The 13,977-nt window shown below is 35.4% G+C and overlaps 2 protein-coding genes and 1 pseudogene across 5 annotated transcripts; all 3 read left to right on the top strand.

Annotated features, from left to right (window-relative positions):
- The first annotated feature begins 817 nt into the window (after positions 1-817).
- Positions 818-3,435, top strand: LOC137742703 (putative F-box/FBD/LRR-repeat protein At4g13965). 4 transcript variants are annotated; one of them, XM_068482639.1, is made up of 5 exons: positions 818-1,012; positions 1,114-1,188; positions 1,558-2,520; positions 2,720-2,851; positions 2,942-3,435. In XM_068482639.1, the coding sequence occupies exons 3-5, from the start codon at positions 1,576-1,578 to the stop codon at positions 3,260-3,262; spliced, it is 1,398 nt and encodes a 465-aa protein (XP_068338740.1). In that variant the 5' UTR covers positions 818-1,012; positions 1,114-1,188; positions 1,558-1,575; the 3' UTR covers positions 3,263-3,435. The 4 variants fall into 4 exon arrangements, with proteins under 4 accessions (XP_068338740.1, XP_068338742.1, XP_068338743.1 ...); XM_068482641.1 differs by having other exon boundaries at positions 1,565-2,520; XM_068482642.1 differs by lacking the exon at positions 1,114-1,188.
- Positions 3,436-9,374: 5,939 nt separating this feature from the next.
- Positions 9,375-11,171, top strand: LOC137742704 (F-box/FBD/LRR-repeat protein At4g00160-like). Its single transcript, XM_068482644.1, has 3 exons — positions 9,375-10,367; positions 10,629-10,760; positions 10,869-11,171. Exons 1-3 carry the CDS (start codon positions 9,375-9,377, stop codon positions 11,169-11,171), a joined length of 1,428 nt encoding a protein of 475 aa, XP_068338745.1.
- Positions 11,172-12,251: 1,080 nt separating this feature from the next.
- The window catches only part of LOC137741861 (probable FBD-associated F-box protein At1g32375), a 9,604-nt pseudogene continuing 7,878 nt past the window's right edge, over positions 12,252-13,977 (top strand).

Raw genomic sequence — 13,977 nt, forward strand, 5'->3', positions numbered from 1 at the left:
GGAGAAAAGCGAGAGAACACAAAGCTCAGTATTTTACTATTTCTACGACAAAAAATAAAAAAAAGACAGAATACTTTGTAGGGACGCAAACCCCACATACAACTAGGGATGGAAAAAATTCTCAAAAATCCTGAATCGTCCCGAAATTTCATCGTCCCGAAATTTGATCGAAAAATACTTGAATCAAAATTCTCGAAATCGAACCGATCTTGAAAGTTTCGGATTGGGATTCGGGCTTCTCTATGAAATTGTTGGGTAATTCCGAATTGAACTGAATATTATATTTAATTTTTTTTTTTTCAATATTATATATATATTTATTTATAGTTATAATTACAAATAACTTGGATCGTTGGATTGGTTAAGATTTAATCTCAACCATCCACTGTAAATTAGGTCTCTATTTTCCTTGGAGTAAATCGTAACAATGGTTCTTCAACTTTAATCAAATCAGAGCAATGATCCCTCAACTAAAAATTTATTACCATTGGTCCCTCAACTCATTAAAATGTGTAGTTATAATCATTTTCGTCAATTTCGTTAGAATTTTGTCAAAATAAGTTATGTTAGAAGAAACATTGCTTCAATTGGGGTCCCTCCAACTCATCAAAACGTGTAGCTAGGGTTATTTTTGTTAACTTCTTAGAATTTTGTCAAAATGAGTTATGTTGGAACGACTATTGCTACAATTAGGTTAAAATTGAGGAACCAATTCTCCGATTGAATTAACATTAAGGGACCAATAATAATGGATATATATTTTTAATTGATTGATTATTGCCCCAATTGATTTAACCATTTTTGCAATTTACTCTTTTCCTCGAACCTTTTTCAGTCTCTCTCATTCTCGAATCGTCTGCGAACTCAAACTGAAACCCACCCTTTCTGACGCCGCTCCTCCGTCCACCCTCTCCGACGCGAATCCGGCCAGCAACAAGCAAGCCACACACAGAGAGAAGTAAGCACATCTTCTCCGACGCGAAGCCGACGCGAATCAAGTCCCAAAATCAAGGTAAGGGTTTCTGATTTTCGATGGGTTTTTGTTCTTTAGGTACAACATATGAACTTTTCGACTCAATACTCTCTCTCTCTCTCTCTCTCTCTAAATCAAAGTCTGAGTCCAGACTATTGATTCAATTCAAAAAAATCATTCATTTCCAGGGCCATCTTAGAAGCTTTTGTCAGCAGGTACTCTTCTTCTTAACCTTTTCACTTGTTTAGTCTGTTTTCTTATATATATATATATATATATATATATATATATATATATATATATATATATAACGTATATATACACATATATTAAATATTTGTTTGAAGGTGACTCTGTTGTTCACAAGGATGTTTTATTGGATATTCTTTTGATTTCCTGCATAACCAAGGATTTGCATATATAATACTTGTTCTTATAAAATTCCCCAATTTTTTATTATACGTCTAAAATTTTACCATCGATTTCATTTGCTTTAGTTTTTTTGAATTTTTACATTGAAAGACTTGCTAAGTTATCAAGGCTAGGTAGAACACAGTAGTGATCTCAGTAATCTTTTTTGTTAGCCATCAGGGTACAAGCCAATGAATTTGAAATCGAAGTGTCAAGAGGGAGTTGACAGGATCAGTGAATTGCCAAATTCACTTCTTTGCCACATACTTTCGTTCCTTCCGATATTAGATGCTGTGCAGACTACCATTCTGTCAAGAAGATGGAAGAACTTATGGACTTCTCTTCCCGAACTTGAATTTAATGACGAGGGGTTCAATCATTCATGGACTGAATTCAATCGTTTTATGACGTTTGTTGATCGTGTACTTTTCCTTCATGACTCAACAGACATAAAAAAATTCAGTTTTAAACTTTCTAGGCATAGGCAACACTGTAGAGGACCAACGTTGGAGCACTTCATTCATATTTATCGTTGGATCTGCACTGCTCTTAGGCACAATGTTGTTGAACTTGATCTTGATCTTTTGGATTACGATTGCAAAAGATTTGAGTTGCCTCAAAGCCTCTTCTTGTGCAAAACACTGGAGATTTTGAAGGTATCGTCAACTTCTACTACCTATGCTCCTCCTACATCAGCGTGTTTCCCGAGTCTCAAGGTCCTAAATGTCTATGTAATGAAACTTGATCAATCAGTTGCAAATCTTTTTTCTTGCTGCCCTGTACTTGAAGATTTGAGTATAGATGTAAATTCAAAAGTAGTAGTTTCAAATGTAAACATCTCTGCACCTAGATTGAAGGCGTTAAGGATATGGTTCGGCAATGACTTTAAACGTAATTTTGGGGACGATGATCGTGTCCGGTTTTTTATTAATGCTCCAAATCTTGTAAAGTTAGCAATTGTGGCTGGCGATTTTTTCTCATATATTGATTTGGAGAATGAAGAATCTCTAGTCGAAGCAAAAGTTCTTTTCAGGCATGTAGAAGAAAATTCTCGCCACATTGCTGATCGTGCAACTAAGTTGCTAGCAGGAGTTTCCAATGTTAGAAATCTCTCTGTTTCGGTTCCAATTTTGAAGGTAACTACGCCCTAGGTTGCTTTCAACTGTTTACCATTTTTCTTAAACTTTCTTGTTCTTATTGTTCTTTCAGCGATACCAAACATTAATTGTGGTTGTGACTGGAAGCTATTCTTCTTTAAATTTGGAATGTTACGAGTTCAACTAATATGTTTTGTTTGAGCATCAACTTTTGATTGATCAATAACTTTTCATGCAGGCTTCGTATCTGCCTACTTTTGAAAATTTAATCCAACTGGAGCTGATTCTTCGTGATTGCAATTACTGGGAGTTTCTAACAGGATTTCTGAACAATTGCCCTGTCTTGAAACATTTTGTCTTTCAAAATAATGTAAGATGCACTTTCTCTTGTGCAGCTTGATTTCCAACATGCGGCTCTTAACGATTCTTATTTTTTCCGTTCTTTTAAAAATATTGGCAGGGCAACACATGGTATAAGGAGGAACATGAGCGTCGATGGAATTCAGGCTACAATCCACCAGACATCGTGCCTCTTTGTTTGTTGTCACATCTCGAGACCATCTCCATGAGGGAGTTCAAGGGTCAGCGAGATGAGATGGAAGTTGCTAAGTATTTGTTGAAGAATGGCGAAGTTTTAAGTAGGATGACTATTTATACACGTACTTCTCCAAGATCAGGTAAATTTTTGTGTTCGGAAGACGAGATGTACAGGAAATTTTCAACATTTGAAAAGGGTTCAAAGACATGTCAAGTTGAATTTGTAAAGAATGTGCGATATTAGGATATAGAGTGGGTTCAAGGACGTGCAATTGTCGTTAAACAAATTTCTCTGTTGATGGAAATGACTCTACCTAGTTTCGTACGGCTTTTGTTCTTGATTTTTGCTTCTGTAATATTCTAACGTCTAGAGATTGTGTATGGATTTTATTTATGAATTTGTAGATAAATTCTTGATATTATTGAGCATCGTAGTTTTTCGATTGTGGAATTCCAAGCTTCCTCAGACGAATCATATGATCTGTTAATTGTATTTTCTTTCATAATATCTATCGTCCTTGGTGCAACAAAGGGAAGTCGTGACTGATAATCTCACAGGGAGGAGTTGTTGCTTAATATTCCAAGCAATTGGTAAGTTTGGAACAATTGATCTTTCTAGTCAGAATAAGACGAGCACTGAATGGTCTCCACTGTCACCGATAATATCCATATCCGTTTTGAAGTGCTTCTAAAATGACAGAAAGCGTTTTCAACTATTTTAAAAGTACTTCTAAACGAGCCGTTGGTATATATATAGTTCTCAATTGAGAAATTGGACCAAATTTGCGAAAATTCAAAATGTAATAAGGGAGAATATTTATCAAAAGCAATTAGGAATAACGGAAACTTCTAATACAATTTCAACCTGGAGAATAAGTAGCACCCTTGCCTCTCCAAATTCGGTTGATCTGATCCGACAGTAGAGCATGAATTATACATAGGGAAGTTGTGATTATGCGGTGTTTTTAAGAAATTGTAGGGTGTCAAATGAATGGAGCCTACGAAAATCACTTCTGAAAAAAGAATTACAAGAATAATAGTGCATGACTTTCTTGTTCTTAAACTTCTGAAAAAAAGTTTTTGACCAAGGCATATAACGTGCCACAGGACGCACTGGCGGAGTCACAGTAAGGGTTACCCCGGGCTATAGCCTAGGTAGTTTTTGATAGAAAATAAAATTTTACATGTAATTTTTATTGATTTTCGAATGTAGACTACCATATATTTAGTCATTGATTCAAATTCTCTCGGTTTAATTATATAATACAGTATACAAACCGTCTTTTTGTCTCACATCTTTTTTCTCATCGCTTCTTGTACATGTACAAGTGTGAATTTGTTTGAATAACGAAAATTCTTGGCTAACCTTGCAAAAATTTTCTTCAGCTAGCTGAAAATGTAGTATCAAGTTTCTTTGTTCAGAAAGATTTAATTTTTAAGCTAGCCCACCCGATGAAAAATTTCTAGCTCCGTCATTGAAAGGACGAAAACAAAAGGCGCAAAGGAGACTCTTTTTTATCATCCAATATCGGAGTGATGCTCCAACTTTTTTCTCCCGGCCAGCACACGCCAATTTCCGTAGAAGAAAAAATTGCAGCCGCCGTACATTCTGAAATATTTGAACTGGATAGTGCAATTTTACCAAGAAAGCGGTCGGCTTTTCCATCTCCATATTTTTCGAAAGATGGAATTTTTGTCAAGGAAGGAAGTTCGTGTTTGGGTCCTGAAAGAGGGTTTAGTAGAAATACTTGAGAGTTTTCTTCATTGACCATAATCAACCAACCTTTATGGGAACTATGAAACCGCCCTTCATTTTGCTTAGACAACCCTAACTTGATAACTTCACCCTCAGGTGGTATGGAGAACTCTTAAGTAGTTGTAACTTGGTTGATCTCGACGGACAAATGGCAAGTGTAATTGTTAATAAGGATTTATTTTTTACGAATTCTACGATTTTACGATATGTTTCACCTTCGCTGTTAAAAGTTCTCTGTCTTTCTAGTTTATTGCCGCTACTTGGAATTGCTAACGGAGTTTCTCAAGAGATTAAACTGTTTATAAAGTTGTGAAATCATCATTTTGTTTGTCCAAGATGAATCTGTTTGCAATCGGTTGTTTTCTTCTGTTGAATTGTCTTGTCAACTCTGTTTATCTTCTTCAACTATGGAGTGATTCGGTTATGGTGGTTATTCAGTTTTCACTTCATGTATTTGCAATGGAGAATGTGCAATTTCACTTAACTGTTAATTTCCCTTCTTCCTATATATGTAGCGATCTAGGAAAGCAGTGATCATTGGAGAAAAATTATGATTAAATTTCTTCATACTTTCAACAATGTAAAGGAAAATCAAATGTCGGAAGACAAGTTGCTTTCTTTTGGTCTTTCATAGAACCTGGGTCCTATATGTTTCTGTTTAGAGCGGGCTTCCACAGGTAAAATATTGATGAACGAAACGAAGCAATGGTTATTCCATTCCTGCATATCTTCCACGCTGAATCGATAATGACTAGTATTATGCTCCCGACTTCGAGGAACCATTTGATAATCATTTGGTTTTAGTTCTTAGTTTTCTTAGTTCCCATATTGTGCTCCTCTTACATTGTAACTATAATCAAGGTTCAAAAAAGTATGAGGATTAGTTCGTGTATAATTTTACCAATCTGGGTAGCCATTAAACGTTGTTAGGTGTCACTCATGGTTTGTTGAAATAAAATAATTCATTAATTAAATTTTACTGTCGGCTTCAGTTAGAATCTAAATTCATCTCTAAAGGAGATGTCAAATTTAAACCTAAACTTTAAATTTGAAAGCTTATATGGCACTCTGACATCTTTTAAATTTTTACTCTCCACCCGACGTGCCAAATTTTAAACATAAAACAAAAAATTATATTTATTTTCTTTGCATTGGGAATGAAAGAAAAAGAATTAAAAGGTATAAAAATATTAAAATATAGCATCGGTAATGAAAAGAAACAAAAAGGCAGTGCTTTAAATCAATAAAAAGCATTTAATAATTAATTAATTTTTTTTTTGAAGGCACTGTCAAATTTGGCAACAAGGGAAAGAGATGTATTTCCATGTCATGCCACATGAGATTTGGTTTCTCAGTTGGAAAATATTACTGCTGTCTTTTATTATCGTTATTGCTAATTTGGTCATTTTGACATCTTTTGTAGAGATGCTCTAAGAGGCCACACACTATCGTAGTTCTGGCAGCATTAACTTGGATGATGATCATATATAATTAATTAAATTAGATTAATTAATTGAGCATATTGGACATGGTTTTAATTAAATAGGCTTTACGCTTTATTTAATTTAAAGGGGTCCAATTCACAAGCCCGAATAAACAAGTGATTGGGCTTGATGAATGGAACAAAGCCCATGGCGTCAAAGCCTAAGGAGAGGTGCGGCAAGGGGGCATATGTGTGTGTGTGTGTGTGTGTGTATCCCTTGTGTTTTCTCTCTCATATGCTAAGTACAATTAGTTTTGTCCCTCAAAATCCTAATCCAAAAACACCTTAATTAGTGTCGCCCAAACCATATTGATCAAAGTGAGAGATACTGCTAGCACATTTGAATTAATCGGCCTCATCATATGTTGCTAGTTTATCAGTGTGGATATTCTTAGAGGCTCAACAATTGAGAAGCTTCACATGATCAATTATAAGGAGGAAGATCGTGAGCATGTGGATACTCTAGTCAAGCAGCATGTTCATGACTAAGGATTCAAGTAAGTATCTCTCTGCCATCTTTATTTAAATTTGTTGCTTTATATGTTAATTATAACCAACATGATATATAATCAGGATAACATATTGTATGCTATTTATTATTTTTTCATGCGTATTTAATTATTCAAATTAAGTTTATCCCAATAATATGCTCTAAAATCCAACAAGTGGTTGGTGGTGTTAGTGGTGGTGGGGGGTGATGGCGGTGGATAATATGTTGGTGGTTTGTGATGTTAGTGGCGGTGGCTATGCATGTGGTGTTGGTGTTAGTTGTGGCTATGGTGAGACAGTGGAGGTGGTGATGGACATGGTGGCGAGGGTTATGCCAGTGGAAGATATGGTGGTGGCGACGATGGTGGTGGGGGTATCAGTTGTGGTGATGGTGAGACAGTGAAGGTGGTGGTGGACATGTTGGCGATGATTATGGCGGCGATAGCGGTAGTGGTGGTGTCAAAGATGGTGTGCGGTGGTGGGTGGTGATGATGAGACAGTGGCAAATGTTGTGGTGGTGGTGGTGATGGTGGTTGTGTCAAAGATGGTGGCAGTGATGGCGATGATGGTGAGATATTGAATGTTGTGTTGGTGGCAATGGTGAGTATAGGGTTATTGATGACATACATAATTTTATTTGTTATTAAAACTCTAATTGTGTTTTATAATTGTGAGATAGTGGTGGTGGTGGTGTCTAAGATGGTGTGCGGTGGTGGTGATGATGGTGAGACAATGGTGAATGATGTGGTAGTGGTGGCGATGGCAGTTGTGTCAAAGATGGTGGCAATGGTGGCAATGATGGTGAGGTAGTGGATGTTGTGGTGGACCTGGTGGCGGCAATGGTGAGTATAGTGTTAGTGATGACATACTTAATTTATTTTTTTTATTTATTAAAACTCTAACTGTGTTCTATAATGCATATCTTATTTTGATAACTATTAATGAAAAACACAAGAAATATCATTTTATATTTTTTTTAAACAAACGATATTATTTAAACTAAAAGGGAGGAGGTGGGTTTAGTCTTACAATGGATTAGTAATCATGTAGTTCAAATTCGTTTTTGATGAAAATCGAACCTAAAACTTCTCACTTACAAGTAGTGGAAAGGAATACCACTAGATCGTAGTACTAAATGACAAAAAATATCAATTTTTTGTTCTACAAAACTTAGAGGGGTGTATTCAATTGGGAATTAGAGAGATTTTAATGGGTTTATAAATAAATGAATTTTTATAGAGTTTAATTGATTTGTAGAGATTCTATGTAAAATGTTGATTCAATCTCTCGAAACCTCATGGAGAGATGTGAGATTTGTGGATGCTTAAAATAAACTACAAAATCTCTCTAATTCCCTCTAATTTCTCAACTTTTCTTTAAAATCAAATTCTAGATGAATACACGTGGAAAGTTATAAATTTTTTTTTTTAAATCTCAATTGAATGTACCCAGATTTATAAGGATTTTAATAAACTATCTTAAAATCTTGATTAAATACACATTGAATTTCAGATAATCACTTAAACTCCTGATTGAATACTCCTAGATTAATTAAAAGAATAAAAATCTCTCAAAATCTAAATTGAATACACCCCCATAGGCTAGGTATAGGATTTGTTGTGGTATAGAATAGGTTATCTATTTTGTTTAAATTTTTTACATCAAGAAAATGGAGAGAGCTTAGATAAATTTAGAGGGAAACTATGTATTAACTTCAATGATACGAAGTAGATATACATTAAATCCCTTTTTTTTCATTTTTTTTTTTTTTTTTTTTTTTTTTTTGAAATTCAAATATCTTTCCCAATCAATCCCTACATGAATTACAATTCCAAATCATACGCACACAATCAATTAAAATCAAGATATACATGCAATCGTTTTTGTAATTTAAAATCTCTTTCCAAATCAATCCCTACATGATCAATTACAATTCCAAATCATAGCACACAATCAATTAAATCAAATTTAAAATATTTCCGTATTAATTCTTACCTAATATATTAAAATATTGTTGTATTAAAAATAAAAATTAGATAAAAAACGAAAAAAAGTAATTTTAAATTTTGAATGCTAGATTTGCAAAACTGAAAAGCAATGTGCTATAAGGAGAGAAGTAGGAAAACAAAACCTTAGCATTTTCCCACCATTTCTCAGCAGATAATTATCAGTGATTTTCCCTGCGCTGGCATCGTCGTGCTGGACCATCTTTGAGTCTCTTATCAGGTAATTTCCTCGTAACTTTTCACTTCTTACCATCTATTTGCTTACCAAGAAAATTGAGAAAATATTTAAGCTCTTGCCTTTGTGTTCTTGGTCTCGATATCTCTTGAGAAAGACACAATCCCCAATTTTTATTTTCTAATTATGTATTATATATATAGCCTCTGCAAAGTTGTTGTGGTTATTATTCTCTTGACAATTCAGTTTGTTACATCAGAAATCTTCACAAAATTTTACTGAGAAAATTCAATCCTTCTTTTAATAATTTTGAAGTGTACATGTATTTTGGATAACCATGTATGAAATTTTACCTAGGATATATAAAACCTAGCTTCTTAGCTTCAAATCTACAGCAATGATTGCAATTTTAACCAACTATTTTTTCTGAAAACCACCAGGGTATAAATGGAATCGAATTCAAAGCATCAAGGAGTTGATAGGATCAGTAAATTGCCAGATGCGCTTCTTTGTCACATACTTTCATTCGTTCCAACTATATATGCTGTATGGACCACTGTTTTGTCTAAACGATGGAAGAACTTATGGATTTCAGTTCCCAATTTGAATTTTGATGAAGACGATTTACCTGAAACTTATAGGGTTGACAAAAATCGCATTATGAACTTTATTAATCGTACACTTTCCTTTCATGGCTCATCAGACATCCAAAAATTCCTTCTTTGTTGTAGGCGTGAACAGGATTTCAGTGCTAAGGATTTCTCTCATATTGGTAGATGGATTAGAACTGCCGTTAGGCGTAATGTTGTTGAATTGGATCTTCATCTTACCCTTGATAGTAACACGCCTAGTCGTGAATTCAAAATCCCTCAAAGTCTTCTCAGGTCTAAAACCCTAGTGGTTTTGACTGTGTATTCAAATTGTATTACCTATGCTCCTACAAAAGGGTGTTTCCCGAGTCTAAAGGTCCTTTCTATTTCAGTTGTCTGGCCAGACACTGATTCCTTTACTTCCCTGGGAAATTTTTTTTCTTCTTGTCCTATACTTGAAGAATTGAGTATAGATCTGAGTTTAAGATTTCGTGATGTCTTGAATTTCTATATATCTGCACCTTTATTGAAGACGTTAAGAATTTCTCTGGACCATCCGAGTTCTCGTCATTGGACCAAGTACTTAATTAATGCCCCAAAGCTGGAAAATCTTTGTCTCAGTGACAATGTTTTGTCAAGTTACTTTCTGAAGAGTTCAGTGTCTCTTGTCAGAGCTGAAATTGATTTCAAAGACAGATTTCCATGTGACAATGCTAGCTATTCAGATGAAGATGAATTTTGGGGCCTTCCAGATAAACGTCTTGGATTTTCTAACAGGGCAACTCCATCCCTGGAAAAATTTTCAGATGTAAAATATCTTTCTCTGTCTGGCGTTCCTTCACTGTTGAAGGTAAATATGCTCCTACTTATTTACAGTTTGTTAGAATTTGATTTGGGATGAAAATATTTAATAAACTTGAATTGTCATAAGAAAGTTCTTACATTTCTTCCCTGATATTCTAAACTTAATAATCGAGCTGCGAGAGAACATCCATTGAATTCCCCTTATTTTCCTTTCTTACCCCATTAATTGTTATTATTAATTGTTCTCTGATTGAAATGGTAAGCAAATGTTCAATTTCTGATTGATCAACATTTTTTTTTAATGAAGGTGCATGATCTTCCTGCTTTTAATAATGTGAGCCAATTGGAACTTACTCTTTATGATGGTGACTACTGCGAGTTGGTAATTGAGTTGCTCAAGAGATCACCTAAACTGGAATATCTTGCCTTAGGAGATCAAGTAAGATGTATTTCCCCTTATTCTTCATGATGGTACCAACATGCAGCTTTTAACAATTTTCATTTCATTCGTTCTTAATTTGGTATTACGTGTATATGCAATTGTCAGTATTTCAGCTGTAGAGAACTATTCTCAGAGCACTCACAAGATCGATGGAATCCACCAGAGCTTGTGCCTGATTGTTTGTTGTCACACCTCAAGACTATCTCCTTGAGAGGATTTCAAGGAAGCCAGGACGAGATGGAAGTAGCAAAGTATTTGTTAAAGAACAGTGACGTTTTGAAGAAGCTTACTATTTATCCCGGGATGCATATTCCTAGAGAGCAGTGGTATGAACAAGAGAAGCTGGTATACAAGGAACTTTGTGCGTTTAAATGGGGTTCGAAGACTTGTCGAGTTGAATTTATCTAGGATGCAGTTTTAAGGATTTTATGTTTGAGAAGTCCACAATTTTAGAACATGTTTATTCTTCGCGGTTAAAATTTAGAATATGTCTATCTTATAAGTTTCGTTGCCGCTACTGGAATTGCTAACAGAGTTTCTCCAGAGATCAAATTATTGTTGGGAATTTCTAGCAATGTTTATTTTCTTAAATGTTGAGAGATCATTCAGTCTGAAATGTCTTGTTAGCAAATATAAGTGTGCATTGGTGCATATAAAATTTTAGTAAATACACAATCGCCCGCTTGCGAGAGAGCATACCACTAGATAGTAGTCCACCAACGTTAAACACGTGGACTATCACGTGACCACACTCCAATACTAAATATTTTTCCAATACTACGGACACTCAGTCAAATCGAGTATAGAGACATCAAATTGAACTTTCTAACGTTGTGTTTGGATGATTGCAATGCACTCGGAATTTGAACAAAAGCCATAGCACGTGAAACAGTTCGAATATGTAGATTAGCATTTCATTAAAAGGCTCAAAAGCTGATCAAACGACACAAGCAAGCCCAAAGACCAACATGCTCAAGGGAAAAAACTAGAACTGCAAGCTGGAAACTGAGCAGACTAGAAGAAGACAAAATCTGGAGAGGGTAAAGCTGAATTCAAATTCGAATCAATTTCGAGCAAGAGAGAGTAAAACCCTATATTCTCAGCTGGCTATAGAAAGATGGTGAAACGCTGTCATTCGTGATGCTGAATGGGTTCTCATTTTCTCAGCTTCATCCACCATTTCTCAGGTATTTTTTCTTCATAACTTTGTGCCTTCCTTGCTATCTGTTTGGTAAATTCAGTCATATATATATATATATAGGGTGGGCCGTACAACTATTCTCATTTTTACCAAAGAATGAGGATCCCTTTGGATAAAGGGCATGTATATATGTGTGTGTGTGTGTGTGTGTGTGTGTGTGTGTGTATGTATTTAACCAAGCATTGGGTATATTAATATTCTCCTTTTTTTTATGTATTTGAAATGTTACATTAAGAAACTTGCTCAAATAATTTTTTGATAAGCCATCAGGATCAGGGTACTTAGCAATGGGTTCGGAATCGAAGCGTCTACAGGGAGTTGATAGGATCAGTCAATTGCCAAATCCACTTATTTGCCACATGCTTTCGTTCGTTCTGATATTAGATGCTGTGCAGACTACCATTCTGTCAAGAAGATGGGAGAACTTATGGATTTCTCCACCCAATCTGGAATTCGATGACGAGTGTTTCCCCTTTTCATGGATTTTTCACAAACATTTTATGCTGTTTGTTGATCACGTACTCTCCCTTCATGACTCAACAGACATCCGAAAATTCAGTCTGCATAGGAAAGAATCTATAGAAACAACGATGGAGGAATTCTCCCGTTTTCATAATTGGGTTTGCACTACTATTAGACATAATGTTGTTGAACTTGATCTTGATCTTTTGGATAACAATAACAAGAGTTTTGGCTCTTTTGAGTTCCCTGAAAGCGTCTTCTTATGCAAAACACTGGAAGTTTTAAAGGTGTCGTCAACTTCTATTTTCTGCTTGTCTTCTACTCCTACATCAGGGTGTTTCCCGACTCTCATCGAGGTTGAGTATCTTGATGATTCAGTTGAAGAGCTTTTTTCTCGTTGCCCTGTACTTGAAGATTTGAAGATAGATGCAAATTTAATTGTGTAAGACTGAAGACATTGAACGTATGGTTGAAAGATGAATATATTCCTGTTCAAGAATCGGATGATGAAGATGTTGCTTTTTTTATTAATTCTCCAAATATGGAAAAGTTAGCAGTCGTGAGTAGTAGATTCTTCTCATGTGTTCATTAGGAGAATGCAAAATCTCTAGCGAAAGCGAAAATTCGTTTGATCACGCATTTCATATTATTTTCACATGGCTAACCGGGAAACTAGGTTACTAGCGGGAATTTCCAATGTTAAATATCACACTCTTGAAGTTCCAATTTTGAAGGTAACTATGCCCTAGCTTGTATACATTATTTGCCATTCTTCTTACACGTTTTTTTTGTGAATAGTAATCTTTCTTGCAGGTTTCATATCTGTCTGCTTTTAAAATTTTGGTCAAATTGGAGCTGGTTCTTCGCCATTGCAATTACTGGGAGTGTCCAACAGAGGCTTAGAAGAATTCACCTATTCTGAAACATTTTGTCTTTCAAAATAATGTAAGATATAATTTCACTTGTGCTATATGACTGTAAAATGTGCAGGCTCTTACAGATTCTTATTTTCCGTTCTTTTAAGAAATTGTCAGGGAAACAAATGGTATTACGAGGAAGATGAGTGTCAATGGAATTTGGGGAATCCGCCAGACATTGTGCCTTTTTGTTTGTTGTCGCACCTCAAGACCATCTTCATTAGGGATTCAAGGGTCAGCAAGATGAGATGGAAGTTGCAAAGTATTTGTTGAAGAACGGCGTAGTTTTGGACAAGATGACTACTTCTTCGGGTGATCTGAACTGCACAAAAGAGGGCTCGATGCTGCCTTCCATTCTTTGTTCATTCTTTTGAGATGTTATTTGATAAGGAATGGAACTGAGAGATCCCGCCCAGATTCCGTCTTCACTGACCGAGTAGCTGTCAAGAATTTTTAATGGTCGAGAGGGGTTCAATAACTTGTCAAGTTGAATTTACCTAAATGCGGTTTTAGGATTCAAAATCAAAGGGGTTCGGAGACTTGTCAAAGTTGTAATAGCATCGTCTTCGTAATTAGAAGTTAGAATCTGCATCCGTCTGTCATATGAACTGAACTGCGAACGGAGTTTCTCAAG

This window comes from Pyrus communis, chromosome 8, assembly GCF_963583255.1.
Source record: "Pyrus communis chromosome 8, drPyrComm1.1, whole genome shotgun sequence".
Lineage (NCBI taxonomy): Eukaryota > Viridiplantae > Streptophyta > Magnoliopsida > Rosales > Rosaceae > Pyrus > Pyrus communis.